The sequence below is a fragment of the Pinus tabuliformis genome, chromosome 6, assembly GCF_031772625.1.
Source record: "Pinus tabuliformis cultivar Carrire ecotype Pingquan chromosome 6, CPIR1, whole genome shotgun sequence".
NCBI lineage: Eukaryota > Viridiplantae > Streptophyta > Pinopsida > Pinales > Pinaceae > Pinus > Pinus tabuliformis.
Genome location: NC_142292.1, coordinates 692,912,572 through 692,926,897, shown reverse-complemented (window position 1 = coordinate 692,926,897; position 14,326 = coordinate 692,912,572). Strand labels below are relative to the sequence as shown.

General features: G+C 39.6%; 1 protein-coding gene across 3 annotated transcripts in view; it reads left to right on the top strand.

Annotated features, from left to right (window-relative positions):
• Positions 1 to 13,888, top strand: part of LOC149260536 (uncharacterized) — a 216,938-nt gene extending 203,050 nt beyond the window's left edge. For all 3 annotated transcript variants that reach the window (XM_089420797.1, XM_089420805.1, XM_089420801.1), the window contains one exon: positions 12,969 to 13,888. In XM_089420797.1, the coding sequence (XP_089276923.1) occupies positions 12,969 to 13,238 (270 nt within the window). In that variant the 3' untranslated portion in view covers positions 13,239 to 13,888. The remainder of the gene's footprint in view (positions 1 to 12,968) is intronic.
• The last annotated feature ends 438 nt before the right edge of the window (positions 13,889 to 14,326 follow it).

Sequence of the window (14,326 nt, the reverse complement as noted above, 5' to 3'; positions counted from 1 at the left end):
CATTGAACGGGGGGAAAATCTCACCCTTTCTTCTTGATTCTTCCACAACCTCAGTAAGTTCTTCTCCAATTGAATCAAAAAAATGGCTGAACAGTTCGATAGTCCACCCGTCTGGGCCTGGGCTTTTATCTTTTGCCATTGATTTTACAATATTTTCAACTTCCTCCTTTGTCACAACATCCACTAAACCTTCAGCTTCTTCCTCTTCAACAAAGCGGGGAAAGCATTGGGCTGTTCTGATTACCTCTGCTAAAGTGATCCCTTCTTGTTCTGTAAACAGATTCTGGAAGTGGTTCTTTCCCATTCTTGAAAGGTCCTCAAAAGAGGTAGCTTCTCTTCCATCCTGATCCTTTAGCTTCCAAATAGTGTTTGCATTTTTCCGGCCTTTAGCATAGTTATGGAAAAATTTTGTGTTCTCATCTCCGGCTTTCAACCAGATCGCCCTGCTTTTTAGCCTCCACTCCTCTTCTCTGTCTAATAAAATCTTGCTTCTTTGTTTTTCTAGCATCAGGATCTTGTCTTTTGACTCCTGATTTACATACCCTTCTGCCTCAGGTTCCTCCATAGCTCGAATTTCAGCATCGATTTTGGAAAGCGCCTCATTCTGAGTAATCTTCCTAGCTTTTGCCCATTCTATGGTAGCTTTTTTAAGTCTCTTTAAATTTTCCATGAACAGGACCCCTTTGTTCTCCGACGAAGAGCTGCCCGGATGTCTCCAAGTATCCCTGAAAAGGATATTGTAAGATTCCTCCTGCAACCAGGAGGCATTAAATTTGAAAGGAGCAGCTGGTTTAAGGGGAGGTTTTTGAAACTCCATTAGGATGGGAAAATGGTCAGAGTTCCCCCCTTCACCAACCCATTGCCTGAACATAGGGATGCTGACTGTCAAATCTTCACTTATGAGAAAACGATCCAACCGCTTTGCCACTCTTCCCTCCCCTGCTCTTCTGTTCCTCCAAGTAGGCTTTACTTTGATTAGATTTACATCTATCAGGTTATGGGAGAGGAGAGCGTTTGCAAAGAAATCCGAAAGCGGGTCTTCCCTGGCTGAGGGACCCCAGGCTTCCGCATTACCTATTGAGAAATTTAGGTCTCCTCCTAAAATCAAACTTCTGTCTTTCAAAAGAGATTTGGATAGAAGATTGTTCCAGAAAGACTCTCTCCCCTGACATGGCCCATAGATATTTAGAATCAGAAAAGGGAATCCAATCTCAGGCGAAAAGACCTCCATACCAAGGACATGAGCCATTCCCCAAAGGCTATTTATCTGCAACCTACCTTCTCGAACACCAATAGCCAAACCCCCCGAATGCCCCTCAGCATCTATGGCATGGAAAACCCATCCTGGGAAAGAGATCCTAAGTACAGATTCCACCTCTAAACTCCTGCCAAGGGTCTCTTGAAGAAAAAGGATATCCGGATTGTAACGAGTAACTAACTCTTTTAAAGCCAGTTTTTTGGGTTTACTGGCTAAACCCCTACAATTCCAGGATAAGAGAATCATTTTACAACCTGATCGGGGGGATTTGCTGCTCTAAGCGCCCCAGGGATGGACATTTGTTTTCCATCAGCAACATCAAACTTCGCTTTAACCTGTGCTTTTGACAGGTTTGATTTCCTACCCCTACCCTTCCTTTTGGAAACCTGAGACGAAGAAGGGCCTAACCCACCAATCGGGTCAGGGGATTCTAACAATTTGCCCTGTCTTTTGTCCAGAGATCTCAAGTTATAATGGCATGACGGTGTGGAATGGGCAGGGTTCAGGCTATTTTGAGGAACATCTTCGCAATTCAGGTCGATGGAGGGAATTGCATCAATAAGATTTTCTATAGTTAACTGATCATCGATACTACAATTTTTAACAGGAATTCCATCTTTTAAAAGATTATCATTAAGATCTGAGAAAGGAGAGGAATTGCAAAAGTCTCGGTGCATACCGTTTGGTTCTTCCATCACGATATCAGCTCCTTCAGCTGTAGTCTCCATGGCTTTCTTCTCCAGGGGACCTTGGGCCTCTATGTCTTCGGGAGCAGGTTTTGTGGCCTGACTGTCAACAGTTTCCTTTTCGAGATGGATCTCCTCCATAGCGGAATCCTTATGAAGTTCCTCAGTCACGAAATCCTTCTCCTTCCTCAATTTCTTCTCCCTCTGCTCACCTTTTTTCTGCGATCTCCTTCTGCGATTTCCCAGTGGGCAGTCCCTTGCCAAATGCCCATATTCATGGCATCTGTGACACCTAAAGGGAAGGTGCTCATAATCCAATGGCTGTTCAAACACATAATCTCTATACTGAAGATTTATAGATTCTGCTAACCCCTCCTTAGGGTTTAACCGAACAAGAATCCTGGCCATAGCTCTTTCGTGGGTGTGAAGAAACGACATGTCGGCTTCAAGGTATGTGCCCAGCAAATTCCCTATGGATTTGAAAACAGATTCCACCCACAGAAAAGGAGGAAGGCCGGGTGCTCTGACCCAAACTGGAAACTCGTCTACCTTCTCCCTCTTTGCGTCAAATAATGGCGACCACCTCTTAAACAAGACCGGGCGATTCCCAAAGGCCCAGTTTCTCCCTGCAACCCATTCGGCATCTTCCTTCTTTTCAAAACTGACCATGAACCAGCCCTTCACAAGAACTGCAACTCTGAACGAATTAACTAGGGTTTCTTTCCATTGGATCTCCGCCCACTGGTTCAAAGTTTTGCCAGATAAAGCCTTCCCTCTAACTCTACCCACTAAAGTGCATTCCGCCACTACCAATGCTTCCTCAACCTGGACGTCCATGCCAAGAACCAGATTGCCTTCAATCTTCTTCTTCTTTAAGGGTTTTTCCTTCTTTCGTTTACCCCCCGCCTTATCCTGACCGGGATCTTCCTCCCCTCCTAAAGAAATTGGGACTGCATTGTCCTGAGACTCCTGATGTCCAAACTGCTTTACTGCAAGGGATTGAACGGCTATGTCAGCACGAGAACCCTGGAGACCGCCTTCCAAACCCTCCTTATCAGCTGTGCCGAGCCCCGAAATCACTGCTTCCCTTCCATCGCTTAGGGTTTCCCCCACCTTCCCAACCTTCAAAGCCTCGCTTGTCTCATTGATAAACCCTTCTATGCTCAGACTGGGTTTGGGTGTCTCTTTTAAAGGTGAGCGCCTAATAACAGTTGGCTGACTGCTCCCTTCCGTTACAACTCTTCCAGACTTTAATTCCCCTCCAACCGACCTCCAAACTCCCTGATTTGTTTGGAAATTGATAATATCCTCGAGCCCCCCTGACAGTCGGACTGCACCTGAGAGAGGTCTATTTTTACTGCCATGAGAGCCGACTGGAACCTGATGTGAGTCTTTCTCCGGGAAAACCGGTGCTAGGATATCCTTCCCTCCTTTGAAACGCAGCCCAGCCAAACCCAGATCTTCCCCTAACAGGGCTTTTGACCCTTTGATGCTCCACGCGCCTTCCACAGACAGATCAGCGGGTGCATGGCTGCCATCTGACCCGAAAAACTTGACTAAATTCTGGGCAGTTACCTCTTTTCCCCACACCGACAGTATATCCTCAGGAGCCGGGTCTAGGTCAACAGACTCATTAGGTTTCACCATGGTAAAATAAACAGTAAAAAACCGATACCTGACACCGCTAGCGGCCCGTTACCTGTTGCTGTCGAGACCGCTTGGGAACGTCGACCGCCGGCTCACCAGAACAGAACAAACAGCGAGAAAACAAAAAACCACTCCGGTTTGGCGATGAGCTAATCCGTTCCGAAGTTAAACTCTGTATTAACCCTAAACGGCCCTTCAAAAAACTTCCTAACGCGTCCTACGCCTCGGGGTATCCACCAGCTGTCGCTTCCCGTACCATTACGGAACCTGCCAAAACCCTACCGAAAGCCTGGACTGCAGCAACCTAGGCCATCGGCCTAGGTGGCCTAGGGTCGAATCCTGCTACCTCCGTAAACCTTCATCCTCCCTCGCCTCATCAAACAATCATGACAACTATAAGATTTGGTCGAAAAATAAATCTATTATAAAACATTAAAAATGAAAAGTAAATATATTATAAATTTTAACAACTTCAAATTAAATAATTTTAATCAATTTGAGCTATTTACAAAGTGCACCTCACGAAGGGTTATTTTCCACATATACGTTTTATAATATAGTAAAATTATTATTTATTTTTATTATATATAATTTTAAAATGCTATAATATTTACTATTTAAGAAAACATAATTAGATTTATTTGGAATCATGTTAATCTAAATCTATCGACCAATGGTTAACACCATAGTTTTGATGGAAACTTAGCATATATTTATTAGACATGACGATCTTAATCCGCTTAGCCTAAACACTCAATCTATGCAGAGACACTATTCTTATGTATTTCGGTAAAAGTGACAAATAGACCTTGTCTGGAGATCTGTTTGAATTGTTCTGCGACATTTTCTAAATTAATTGCTCTCTCCAACAATCACGTATAATTATTAGTGGAACTACTACAAGATCTCAGTATTTCAAATCACAAAATAAAGACCTTACGCCAATCTATTTTGGTTGGTGGAATGTCTGGCTCGAATCCTTTCATTTATACATGATCGTGATTGACCTATTTGTCTTTGTTCATTGAAATGTTTTCTTCGCAAGCTTACGTCTAGCTGTTTTGGTCACTTGTAAACACTAATATGATCTTTCCTTCTGTCCAATTTTATATGACCTTAAAATTGACAAACTGGAAAGTTAAAATAGACTTAAACTGACTGAACTTGCAGGCTTTCGTGCCATAGGGTTTAACGTCCCCTTTCACTTTTTTCAATGGTGGTTATCAACGTAGCCTTCGGCTACTATACTATTCCTGTAAGTATATTGAAATACGCCATAAAACTTCAAGACAAACTCACATTCTGGGAGATCCAGTGCATGGTTAAGGAAATAGAAATTAAAATGACCTATTGGATGGTAAGGGAGACACAATCATGTTTGTTGTTCATTAATTTTATGTAGGGAAAAGGATGAAAAAAGAAAAAGAAAAAGATGTTGACAGTGTTGTTTTGGACATTGAGAAGCTATGAGGTCAATAGACGTGCTACCATGGTGTGAATTTATTTCTCGCTTGCAGGTGTTTGGCTACAGTGAAAGTGACTGTAGGGCAAGATAGAACATTTCTTTGACTTTGGAACCGTGTCGACAAAATTCCATGCCCTAGCTTTGGTGGGTTTAGATACAGTTGAATTTTCCTAAATCCAAGAGGGGCAAAACACAAAGTTGGTGTAGGCCCTGTAAGGTCCCACAGGTTTGAAACAATGCTCTGATACCAAAATGTAAGGACCAAACCACAATTTTATTTCAGAAATTCTACCAGAATTTACTAACTATTAATTATTTCAGAATTTAAATATCTAAATTCTACAAAATTTATCAGCGATCAATTTAATTCACATATACATACCTTGCTTTCGAGTTTGAAGTCGATCCTGCGTAGTTGTATCTCCAATTTGCTCTTGTTACCAAATGACCAAATCCTCCCTGCCAAACTGGGCACAATCCTTGTTACCCAGCTCCAAAATACTTTGTAATTGAAGCACTCTAACCTCCGTGCCCAAAAGCTTCAAGAATAATTACTCAAATCTCCAGTTCTGAATTCCAATCTTCAGTTCTGAATTCCTATCTTCAGTTTAGAATTTTTCCCTCCCCCCTTCCAGTTCTCTACGTGCTTGTATAAATATCCTTACTAGGTGGTCACTGCCTTTTATTATTATTGTTCTTGAGGCATGGGTTTCATGCTCAAGGGAAATTTATTTTAGGTTAAGCTTCCATTGAGAGCTTCTAGGATTTGTCATTGAGTCTATAAAGTCAAAAGAATCATTGTCATGTGCGAATAACCCTTCTTGGGCATGTTACATATTGTAAGAAACATTATTTGAGTCAATTACAAAGTTAAATACTCCTCCAAGACCTTGTCAAATGCAAAGGATCAAGTCGGCCTACTAAGGAGTAGCCGACCTCTCTAGAAGGTGAAGTCGACCTATTTGTGGGCTCAAGAAGGCCTATATAAAGGGGAGCTCGACCTCACTCAAGACACACTCACTCAAGCATTGAAGAAGTTCGATCTAAAGAAGAAGAGAAGCCCAATACCTAGTGAAGGAGAGAGGAAGAAGAGCAAGATAATTTCTGCTCAGTTTTGGGCTAAAAACTTATTCACATGTTCGAAGATTAGGGCATCATTCTGTTGCAATACAAGCCAAAATTACTGTCACTCAAAAGAAGCTGAAGTTTAGGTCAAGAAAGGTCAATTTGATAAGCCAAGTAGTCAAGAAGAGAAGAGAAGGCCAACCGGAGTCAAAAAGAGGAAAATCGAACCATATTTCAGCCACATATGTGATCTAGGGTTTCTGCAGAAAGAGCCAAAAATCGTAGGTCTGCAACAGTGAATCAAAATTTTGAGTTAGGGCTGAAATTGGAAGCTGTGACACAAGTTTGACTAACATTGACTTGGAGAAGAAGAAGTTCATCCAGAGGAAGCATTGACTTGGTCTTGGAGGGGTTGTTGGTCAAGGGTTTAGGTCTTGGAATTCGTCAATTGAAGATTCTATAAGAAGAAGAATTCGTTTGGGTTTTCATCTCAAGATTGGAGAGGTTTTGGCCCTGATTGATAGCCTATATCTTGTGTCCCTTGTCTTATTGTTGTTCATATTTTGATCGCTGTTTGATGAAAAGAACACCACAATAATCAGGCTAAAGAAGAACGTAATCAAAAGAAATAAAAAGTATTCACAAGCAGTTATCATTTCTAGAGAAATTAGTTCTTGTCTCTGCCATAGATTTCTCAACATGGTACCAGAGTTAAGGTAACAAGTTACGGAAAGGCAACTCAATAAGGGACACTCAAGCTCTCAATGTTCAAGTTTCTAGAAGGATATCAAGGGCATCAAAGAATCAAGAAGATTCTTTCATCTCCAAGGCAATTTGAAGACAAAGGCTACTTCATAATCTTGAAGGAAGTATCAAAACCGTAAATCGATCAAAGAAGAAGTCCACTGTTAAAAGCATTCTTGGGATTCTCGCTCAAATCACCATCACAAGGAAGGAGACCTCAAAAAACCCTAACTCCACTTGAATTGAAGAAATCATCAAATCAAAGCATCTTGAAGTATACTCATCCAAGGGAAGCAAGAAGAAAGGAGCTGTTGGCATCATCAAAAGTCTCAAGGTGATCTCCCTCTCTTTGGAGTCAAGGACCACTATTGAAGAAAACCATATTAATCAAGAAGAAGTTTTCTATTATCTATATCATCATCAAATTCAAGAAGGCAATCGGTTGAAGGAGCATCTTCACAAGTAAGTATATTTATGTCTACATCTGAATCCTATCAAAATGTCTTTTTGCAAGGAAAGCAACAAACTGGTCGGGGCTTCAAACTTTCTTGCATCAAAGAAAAGGACAAATTTGAACCTAAAAAAAAAATGAGGTCATGGGACGTGTTAAGGGCTCAATCACCAAACCTCCAAAGGAAGATGCTCAAGCACTTGCAAGGTATATGAAATGGGAAGTAAGGGCTCACAGGATTCTCATAGAATCCATCAAGGATCCCCTCATTCCCAATATATCAAAATTAGAGACATCAAAAGAAATATATGACAAACTTGTAGAGTTGTTTTCCTTAAGCACTGTAGGAGAAGTAATCTCGTTAAGACAAGAACTCTACAAGATGAGTATATCAAGAGAAGAAGGAATAGCCTCATACTTTATGAAGGATATATGAAATAGGAGACCAACTTCAAATCAAGCATTTATGGAAAAAAGGAAGCTACTCCATTCAAGGATCTATGGTCACTATGCAAAATTGAAGAAGCCAGGTTGAAGGAAAAATCTGATGTAGGATCAAATGAGCAAAATCAAGCATATGCTACAATGGAAAAAAGAAAAAGGAAAGTTTGAAAAATTCGGTCCTTAGAAAGGAAAGAAGAATATGGAAAAAGTTCAATGTTATGGATGTCAAGAATATGGGCACTACAAGAGAGATTGTCCTAAGCTCAAGAAGGACAAAAACAAAAGAGGAAGGGAAGAAGCCCATATCACTAAAGAAGTGGAGGACGTTGAAAAGAATAAATCCAAGAAAGAGGAAGTAAAAGATCTCTACTATGATTAAGATAGTCTTCCTCACCTTGTTTTTTTCAAGTTTCCGTTTCAAGATTTTCTGTTTTATAATATAACTAGCACGATAGGAATCATTAGAAGCGTAGGATGCATCATGTTAGGAGACGGCATCATAGAAGCATAAGCTTCAAAGCAAGAGCTCGTAACATCATCATAAAGAAGCATGAAAGATAGCTGAAATAGAAGTCTATGGTTGTCATCTATAGAAGGATGTAGCTCTTGGTAACCTCATTAGAAGCATAAGTAGTACTTATGGGAAAAAGAAAGTCATCTAGTATAGAGCTCATCATACATCATTCAAAAGGAGCATTTGTAGGATAAGGATAATCAAGATCCTCCATTGGAAGGTTCGCCTACTGGAAGAATTAAGTGTCTCGCCGGGAATTCCAATTTGTATGGGATTCATGGGATGATGGTATGATGTCAAAAGAAGTGAAGCAGGTCAGGGGATTGAAGTTACTTCAATCAAGGAAACTGCCGAAGGAAGTCTAAATGACCAAAAGGAAAGAGATGAGGTATGTATGCTTGTACTTAGAGTCATGTCATATGGTTGTAGATATCATGAATGAGTGCTCTACCCTAGGAGCATGATCAAAAGAAAGGATCTCCTCCTTTGAAAGAATGCATGAAGACATGGTTCACACATTGACTAGATGAAATCAACATAATATGCCCTGATATAAAATATGAGGTGGTTGACAAAGTTGAAGGATCTATGATTGAAAAGTTCTTGGGAGAAATGTGTGAATAAAGAAAGGAAGAGATCTTGAAAAATGAAACTATGGAAAAGGCAATCAACATCCAAGGACTAGATGATTTGACTATGATATCTCCATGGGAATGGTATGAAGATCCTGATAAAGTCTGAAAAAGAAAGAGACCCTTGACATTGTATATCTTTTGGAGATGTGTCAATATATGTGCAAGATGTTGATGCGAACAAGGAGATGTCATGATGAAAGACCATTGCAAAGGTATTTTTGATTTAATGTTCATTTTCTATCTTTTGAACAATATCTGGATGGGCTAATGCAAGGCTACCTAAGGAAGAGCTGTAGATGTCATCTACAACTGACACTCATGTGGTAGGATGAAAATCCTGAAAGAAACATGATGTGAAGAAGGTAGCAAGGTATGAAGGAAAGGCTAGATATGGACTAATGGATCACTTTCCAATGAAGGAAAGGATGACATGACTAACATGAGTCATGAATGAAAGTGATGGATGGTCGACGCCCTACGAAGAAGTCCCAAAAAGATGAAGACTCCTGATCGAAGAAAAAGAAGTTCATGTCATCGAAAGGAGGAGCTCTCCAAGCAACTAGTTGTCCCATGATTTCCACCTAAAGAGCTGCTGGAAGCAAGCTGATCAAGAGGGAGCTTGATCAATTCCCTAATTAAGAGGGAGCTTGGGTACATTACTACATTCCTTTTATAGGAATGGGTACATTTTTTCACTGGAATGGGCATATCCTCCCTAATTGAGAGGGAGAGATAGACACATCATTCTTGTCTTCACCTGGGAAGATAGAATGGAGGATTGGGTAAGCATCTGGGATCCGATACTCTTTGAGGATGTGGTAAGGCATCCAAGATAAGAGTAGTCATTAATGGCCGATATTATTTGAGGACTGAGAATTCAAGATAAGGATAGTCTTGGTGGAACATACTCTAAGAGAACCAGGGTGGGGTATGCTCCGAGAGAAACAATGATGAGGGTGCCTATAAATAATTAGTCTTGCCAACATTGTGTTTTGATGTTGGGGAGAGATAGAGCTGTTAGTCAAGGCCTTGCTATATGACAATGCTGGATGATATGATGCTATACAGATGGGTTACCAATCCGTCTCTTATGAGAATTCTTCAGTTTGAGAATGTCCAAGTACCTTGTATGGATTATGAATAACTCCCTAGTTAAGAGGGAGCGTTGAAATATATAACTAGGTTCGGTCTTCATAATGGCATATGTAATGTGGATTTTATGTATTCAATGAAAATAGAAAAATAAATTTATTTTTATTGTTCTTGAGGCATGGGTTTCATGCTCAAGGGAGATTTATTTTAGGTTAAGCTCCCATTGAGAGCTTCTAGGATTTGTCAGAGCCTATAAAGTCAAATGAGTCATTGTCATGTATGAATAACTCTTCTTGGGCATATTACATATTGTAAGAAAAATTCTTTGAGTCGGATAAAAAGTTAAATACCCCTCCAAGACCTTGTCAAATGCAAAGGATCAAGTCGGCCTACTAAGGAGCATTCACCCTCTGTAGAAGTTGAAGTCAGCCTATTTGTGGGCTTAAGAAGGACTATATAAAGGGGAACTCGGCCTCACTCAAGACACACTTACTCCAACATTGAAGGAGTTCGATCTAAAGAAGAAGAGAAGCCCAATACCTAGCGAAGGAGAGAGGAAGAAGAGTGAGATAATTTCTGATTTGTTTTGGGCTAAAAACTCATTCACACATGCGAAGATTAGGGCATCATTTTGCTGTAATACAAGCTGAAATTACTATCACTCAAAAGAAGCCGACGTTTAGGTCAAGAAAGTTCAATTTGATAAGCCAAATAGTCAAAAAGAGAAGAGAAGGCCCACTGAAGTCAAAAAGAGGAAAATCGAACCATATTTCAGCCACACGTGTGATCTAGGGTTTCTGCAGAAGGAGCCGAAAATTGCAGGTCTGCAACAACTAGTCGAAATTATGAGTTAGGGCCGAAATTTGAAGTTGTGACACAAGTTTAACCAACGTTGACTTGGAGAAGAAGTTCATCCAGACGAAGCATTGACTTCGTCTTGGAGGGGTTGGTGGTCAAGGGTCTAGGTCTTGGAATTCGTCATTTGAAGATTCTATAAGAAGAAGAATTCGTTTGGGTTTTCCTCTCAAGATTGGAAAGGTTTTGGCCTTGGCTGATAGCCTACATCTTGTGGCCCTTGTCTTATTATTGTTCATATTTTGATCGTTGTTTGATGAAAAGAACACCATAATAATCAAGCTAAAGAAGAACCTAATTAAAAGAAATAAAAAGTATTCACAAGCAGTTATCATTTCTAGAGAAATCACTTCTTGTCTCTGATTTCTCAACATTTTCCACCCAAGTTTGGACTTCTATGGTGATAGTAATATTTGGTCTCCCTGCAACAGCGAGAGCCCTAGTTCTTCTCGCATCTGTGAGATATTTTAGCCCAAAAAGCAGATCCAAATAATCTTGTTCTTCCTTCTTACTTCGCTAGGATAGGAGACTTCTTCTAGTCCCTTGTTCGAACTTTCTTGTGCTTGAGTGAGTGCTCTTCAAATGAGGTTGATGGCTCTATATATAGGCTTCTTGAGACATCCTTTTAGGCTGACTTGAAGTGTCTTTAGGCCGATTTGTTGCTTCATGAGGCCAACTTGATGCTTGCACATTTGACATGTTCTTGGAGGGTCTTTTGACTCTAATTTGACTCAAATAATTTTTTCTTACAATATGTAACATGCCCAAATGGGTCATTCATACATGACAATGACTCAATGACTTTATGACAAACCTAGAAGCACTCAATGGGCGCTTTGACCTATAAAAATAAATTCTCTTGAGCATGAAACCCATGCCTCAAGACTCACAATAATAAATTTATCTTTTCTCTTTTTATTAAATACATAAAATCATGATTACATCTGTCATTATGAAGACCGAACCTAGTTAGGACTCAACATGATTTAGTATTGATTTGTGATGTATCATTAGACATATTATATCTCAGTTTTATTTTCATATTTATGTGACAATGCATTTATTTGATATTGTTGCTGCTTTAGATATCTAAAAAATTGAAAAAGATAAATGTGTGTGTGTGTGTGTACATATATGCCGTTTCACTGCTGTATCATATCCAACTTTTCTGAAAACCTGGCTGTGACTGTGTCCCCCTATATTTGTAATCATTCCTGTATCTGTTTTAGTGTATTTGTATCATTCCTAGATTATGGGTTTTTTATTATGATGTGATTATTTAGTGAGTTTGATTCTTTTTGAATAACACATTGATTCTCGAACACCATGCCTAGTAGAAAGTGGCAACTTGGCAGGTAATAATGGGTAACTCTTCTCTCAAATGTTATGTTCAAATACTTGTGTTTTGTTCATCTATATTTTGCATGTAGGTCTTTCTAATGAGTCTCCTGGACTAACTATATCAGAAGGTGGAGAAAAGGACTTCTAACATGCTTAACATAAGATTGTTCCTAGGAAATACTTCTAGCATTTAGGGTTTTATAGAACTTCAGTTTGGCAAGAATAAATTTTGATCCTGCAATAGTTTCAGGGATATGATTTGTCCAATTAACGCCGGATTGTGATTGCTTTCAAGCCATAGATCTATCATATCTTTTTTGGAACTACGATGTATTAAAAGTACTAAACTCCTGATCTCTTAAATCGTTTTATTTGGAAAGTATTGGCAACGAAAGTCAATGCTGAGTAGTCATATTTGTTGGGTAATCTTGCCTGTTTGAGGTACTTGTTTTGTAAGAAAGAAGCATTTCAGATGGGAGACTTGTCTTAAAACTTAAATAAAACTTTAAGAAAGAAGCATTTTTGTATCTCAAAAGTGGGAATTCATCTTGCAGTGTCTCAAATCTAGCTTTCATTTTAAGGGAATATGAAATTATTTATTTCTTGGACAGTATAAAATAATCATGGTTAGTCTTATATCTGTATTTGTAAGATTGTCGGGTTATTAGAAACATACAAGATTTTCATTTTGTTGCGTCAAATCTCTATCCAAACACAAAGAATTGAATTTCTCTTGTTTTTCACTGTTTCTTTATTACACTCTACCTACAGGCCGTGGTGCATGTAAAATATTTACGGAATAATGCAGCTTGTACTGCTGTTGTTCTGAGAGAGACGCTGGAGCCTGCTGCATGGTGTGCTGTTACTTTTCCATCATTGGCATTTGAAGTTACTGCTTTCTTGCAAAGTTGTTTGCAACCTTCAGGCCCACTGGAGCAATCTGGGACTGCTATTGACCACTCCCTCCATGATGCAGCAGTTGCTGCTTTCAGGCTATTTATACGGCAAAAGGTTCTCCCAGGGAGGGTGTTTACGGAATAATGCAGCCTGTACTGCTGTTGTCCTGAGAGAGACGCTGGAGCCTGCTGCATGGTGTGCTGTTACTTTTCCATCTCTGTATTTTGAAGTTACTGCTTTCTTGCAAAGTTGTTTGCAACTTAAGCCCCACTGGAGCAATCTGCCGCTGCTATTGACCACCCCCTCCATGATGCAGCAGTGGCTGCTTTCAGGCTATTTTTACGGCAAAAGGTTTTCCCTGGGAGGGTATTCTGATAAGATATGCTGATCATACCAATGAAGCAATTTATGCATCTGACTAACGCGTCTCTATGTAGTTAGTCACAAGAGTTGTAACCTGACATTGTAAAAATTTACTAGAAGAGTCATAAAATCACCTCTTGGTTAGTAGGCTAAACTTACGTATAAATATTTGGAAAATTGTATGGTAATCAGGGAATAGTTTTTACTCACTATTCACTCCTCTTTTTATGCGTTTCTTGAAAACAATTGGAGTCCTGCGAATGGATCGCAGTTAATCAGACATGGGATTTAGAAAGCTTGAATTTTAGGCCTCCGCACTGGATCATTTGTAATATATGTATATTACATGTACATAGACCCTATTACATTTGCTAATGTTTCATTGTAGCTTTTAGAGGCAGAAGTCATCTAAACTCTACAATGTGAAGAGATCTTTAATCTAATATATGCGGTATGGGTGAAGCATCGGAGGCCATTTTATGCCGCTGTAAAATCATAACATTGCAGCCAATTTCAATAGTTTTTTTTCTCAATTAATTTCGTTAGAGCTTGTCATGTTTGTTTCCAAAACATTGATATGATGCTTCAGGTGAGCTCATTGTGCACGTACCCTGCTCAAAATTTGTTTGATAATCCATTCTTTTATAGTTCGTACCTTCGTTAGCCAAGGGTCTTCATATTTGTAGGGAATAACTATTTTTTTAAGAAAACAAGGCCTACACCTGCAGCATGGATCCCAAGCACAAAAATATCTCGGGATCTGGAAAGTTGGAATACAAATTAATGCGAGGAATAGAACTGTTCCGCTATTTTTATGACAATAGTTTGATTGTCAATGTTGTTCGAGTTATTCTTCCTTTACAGGTAGA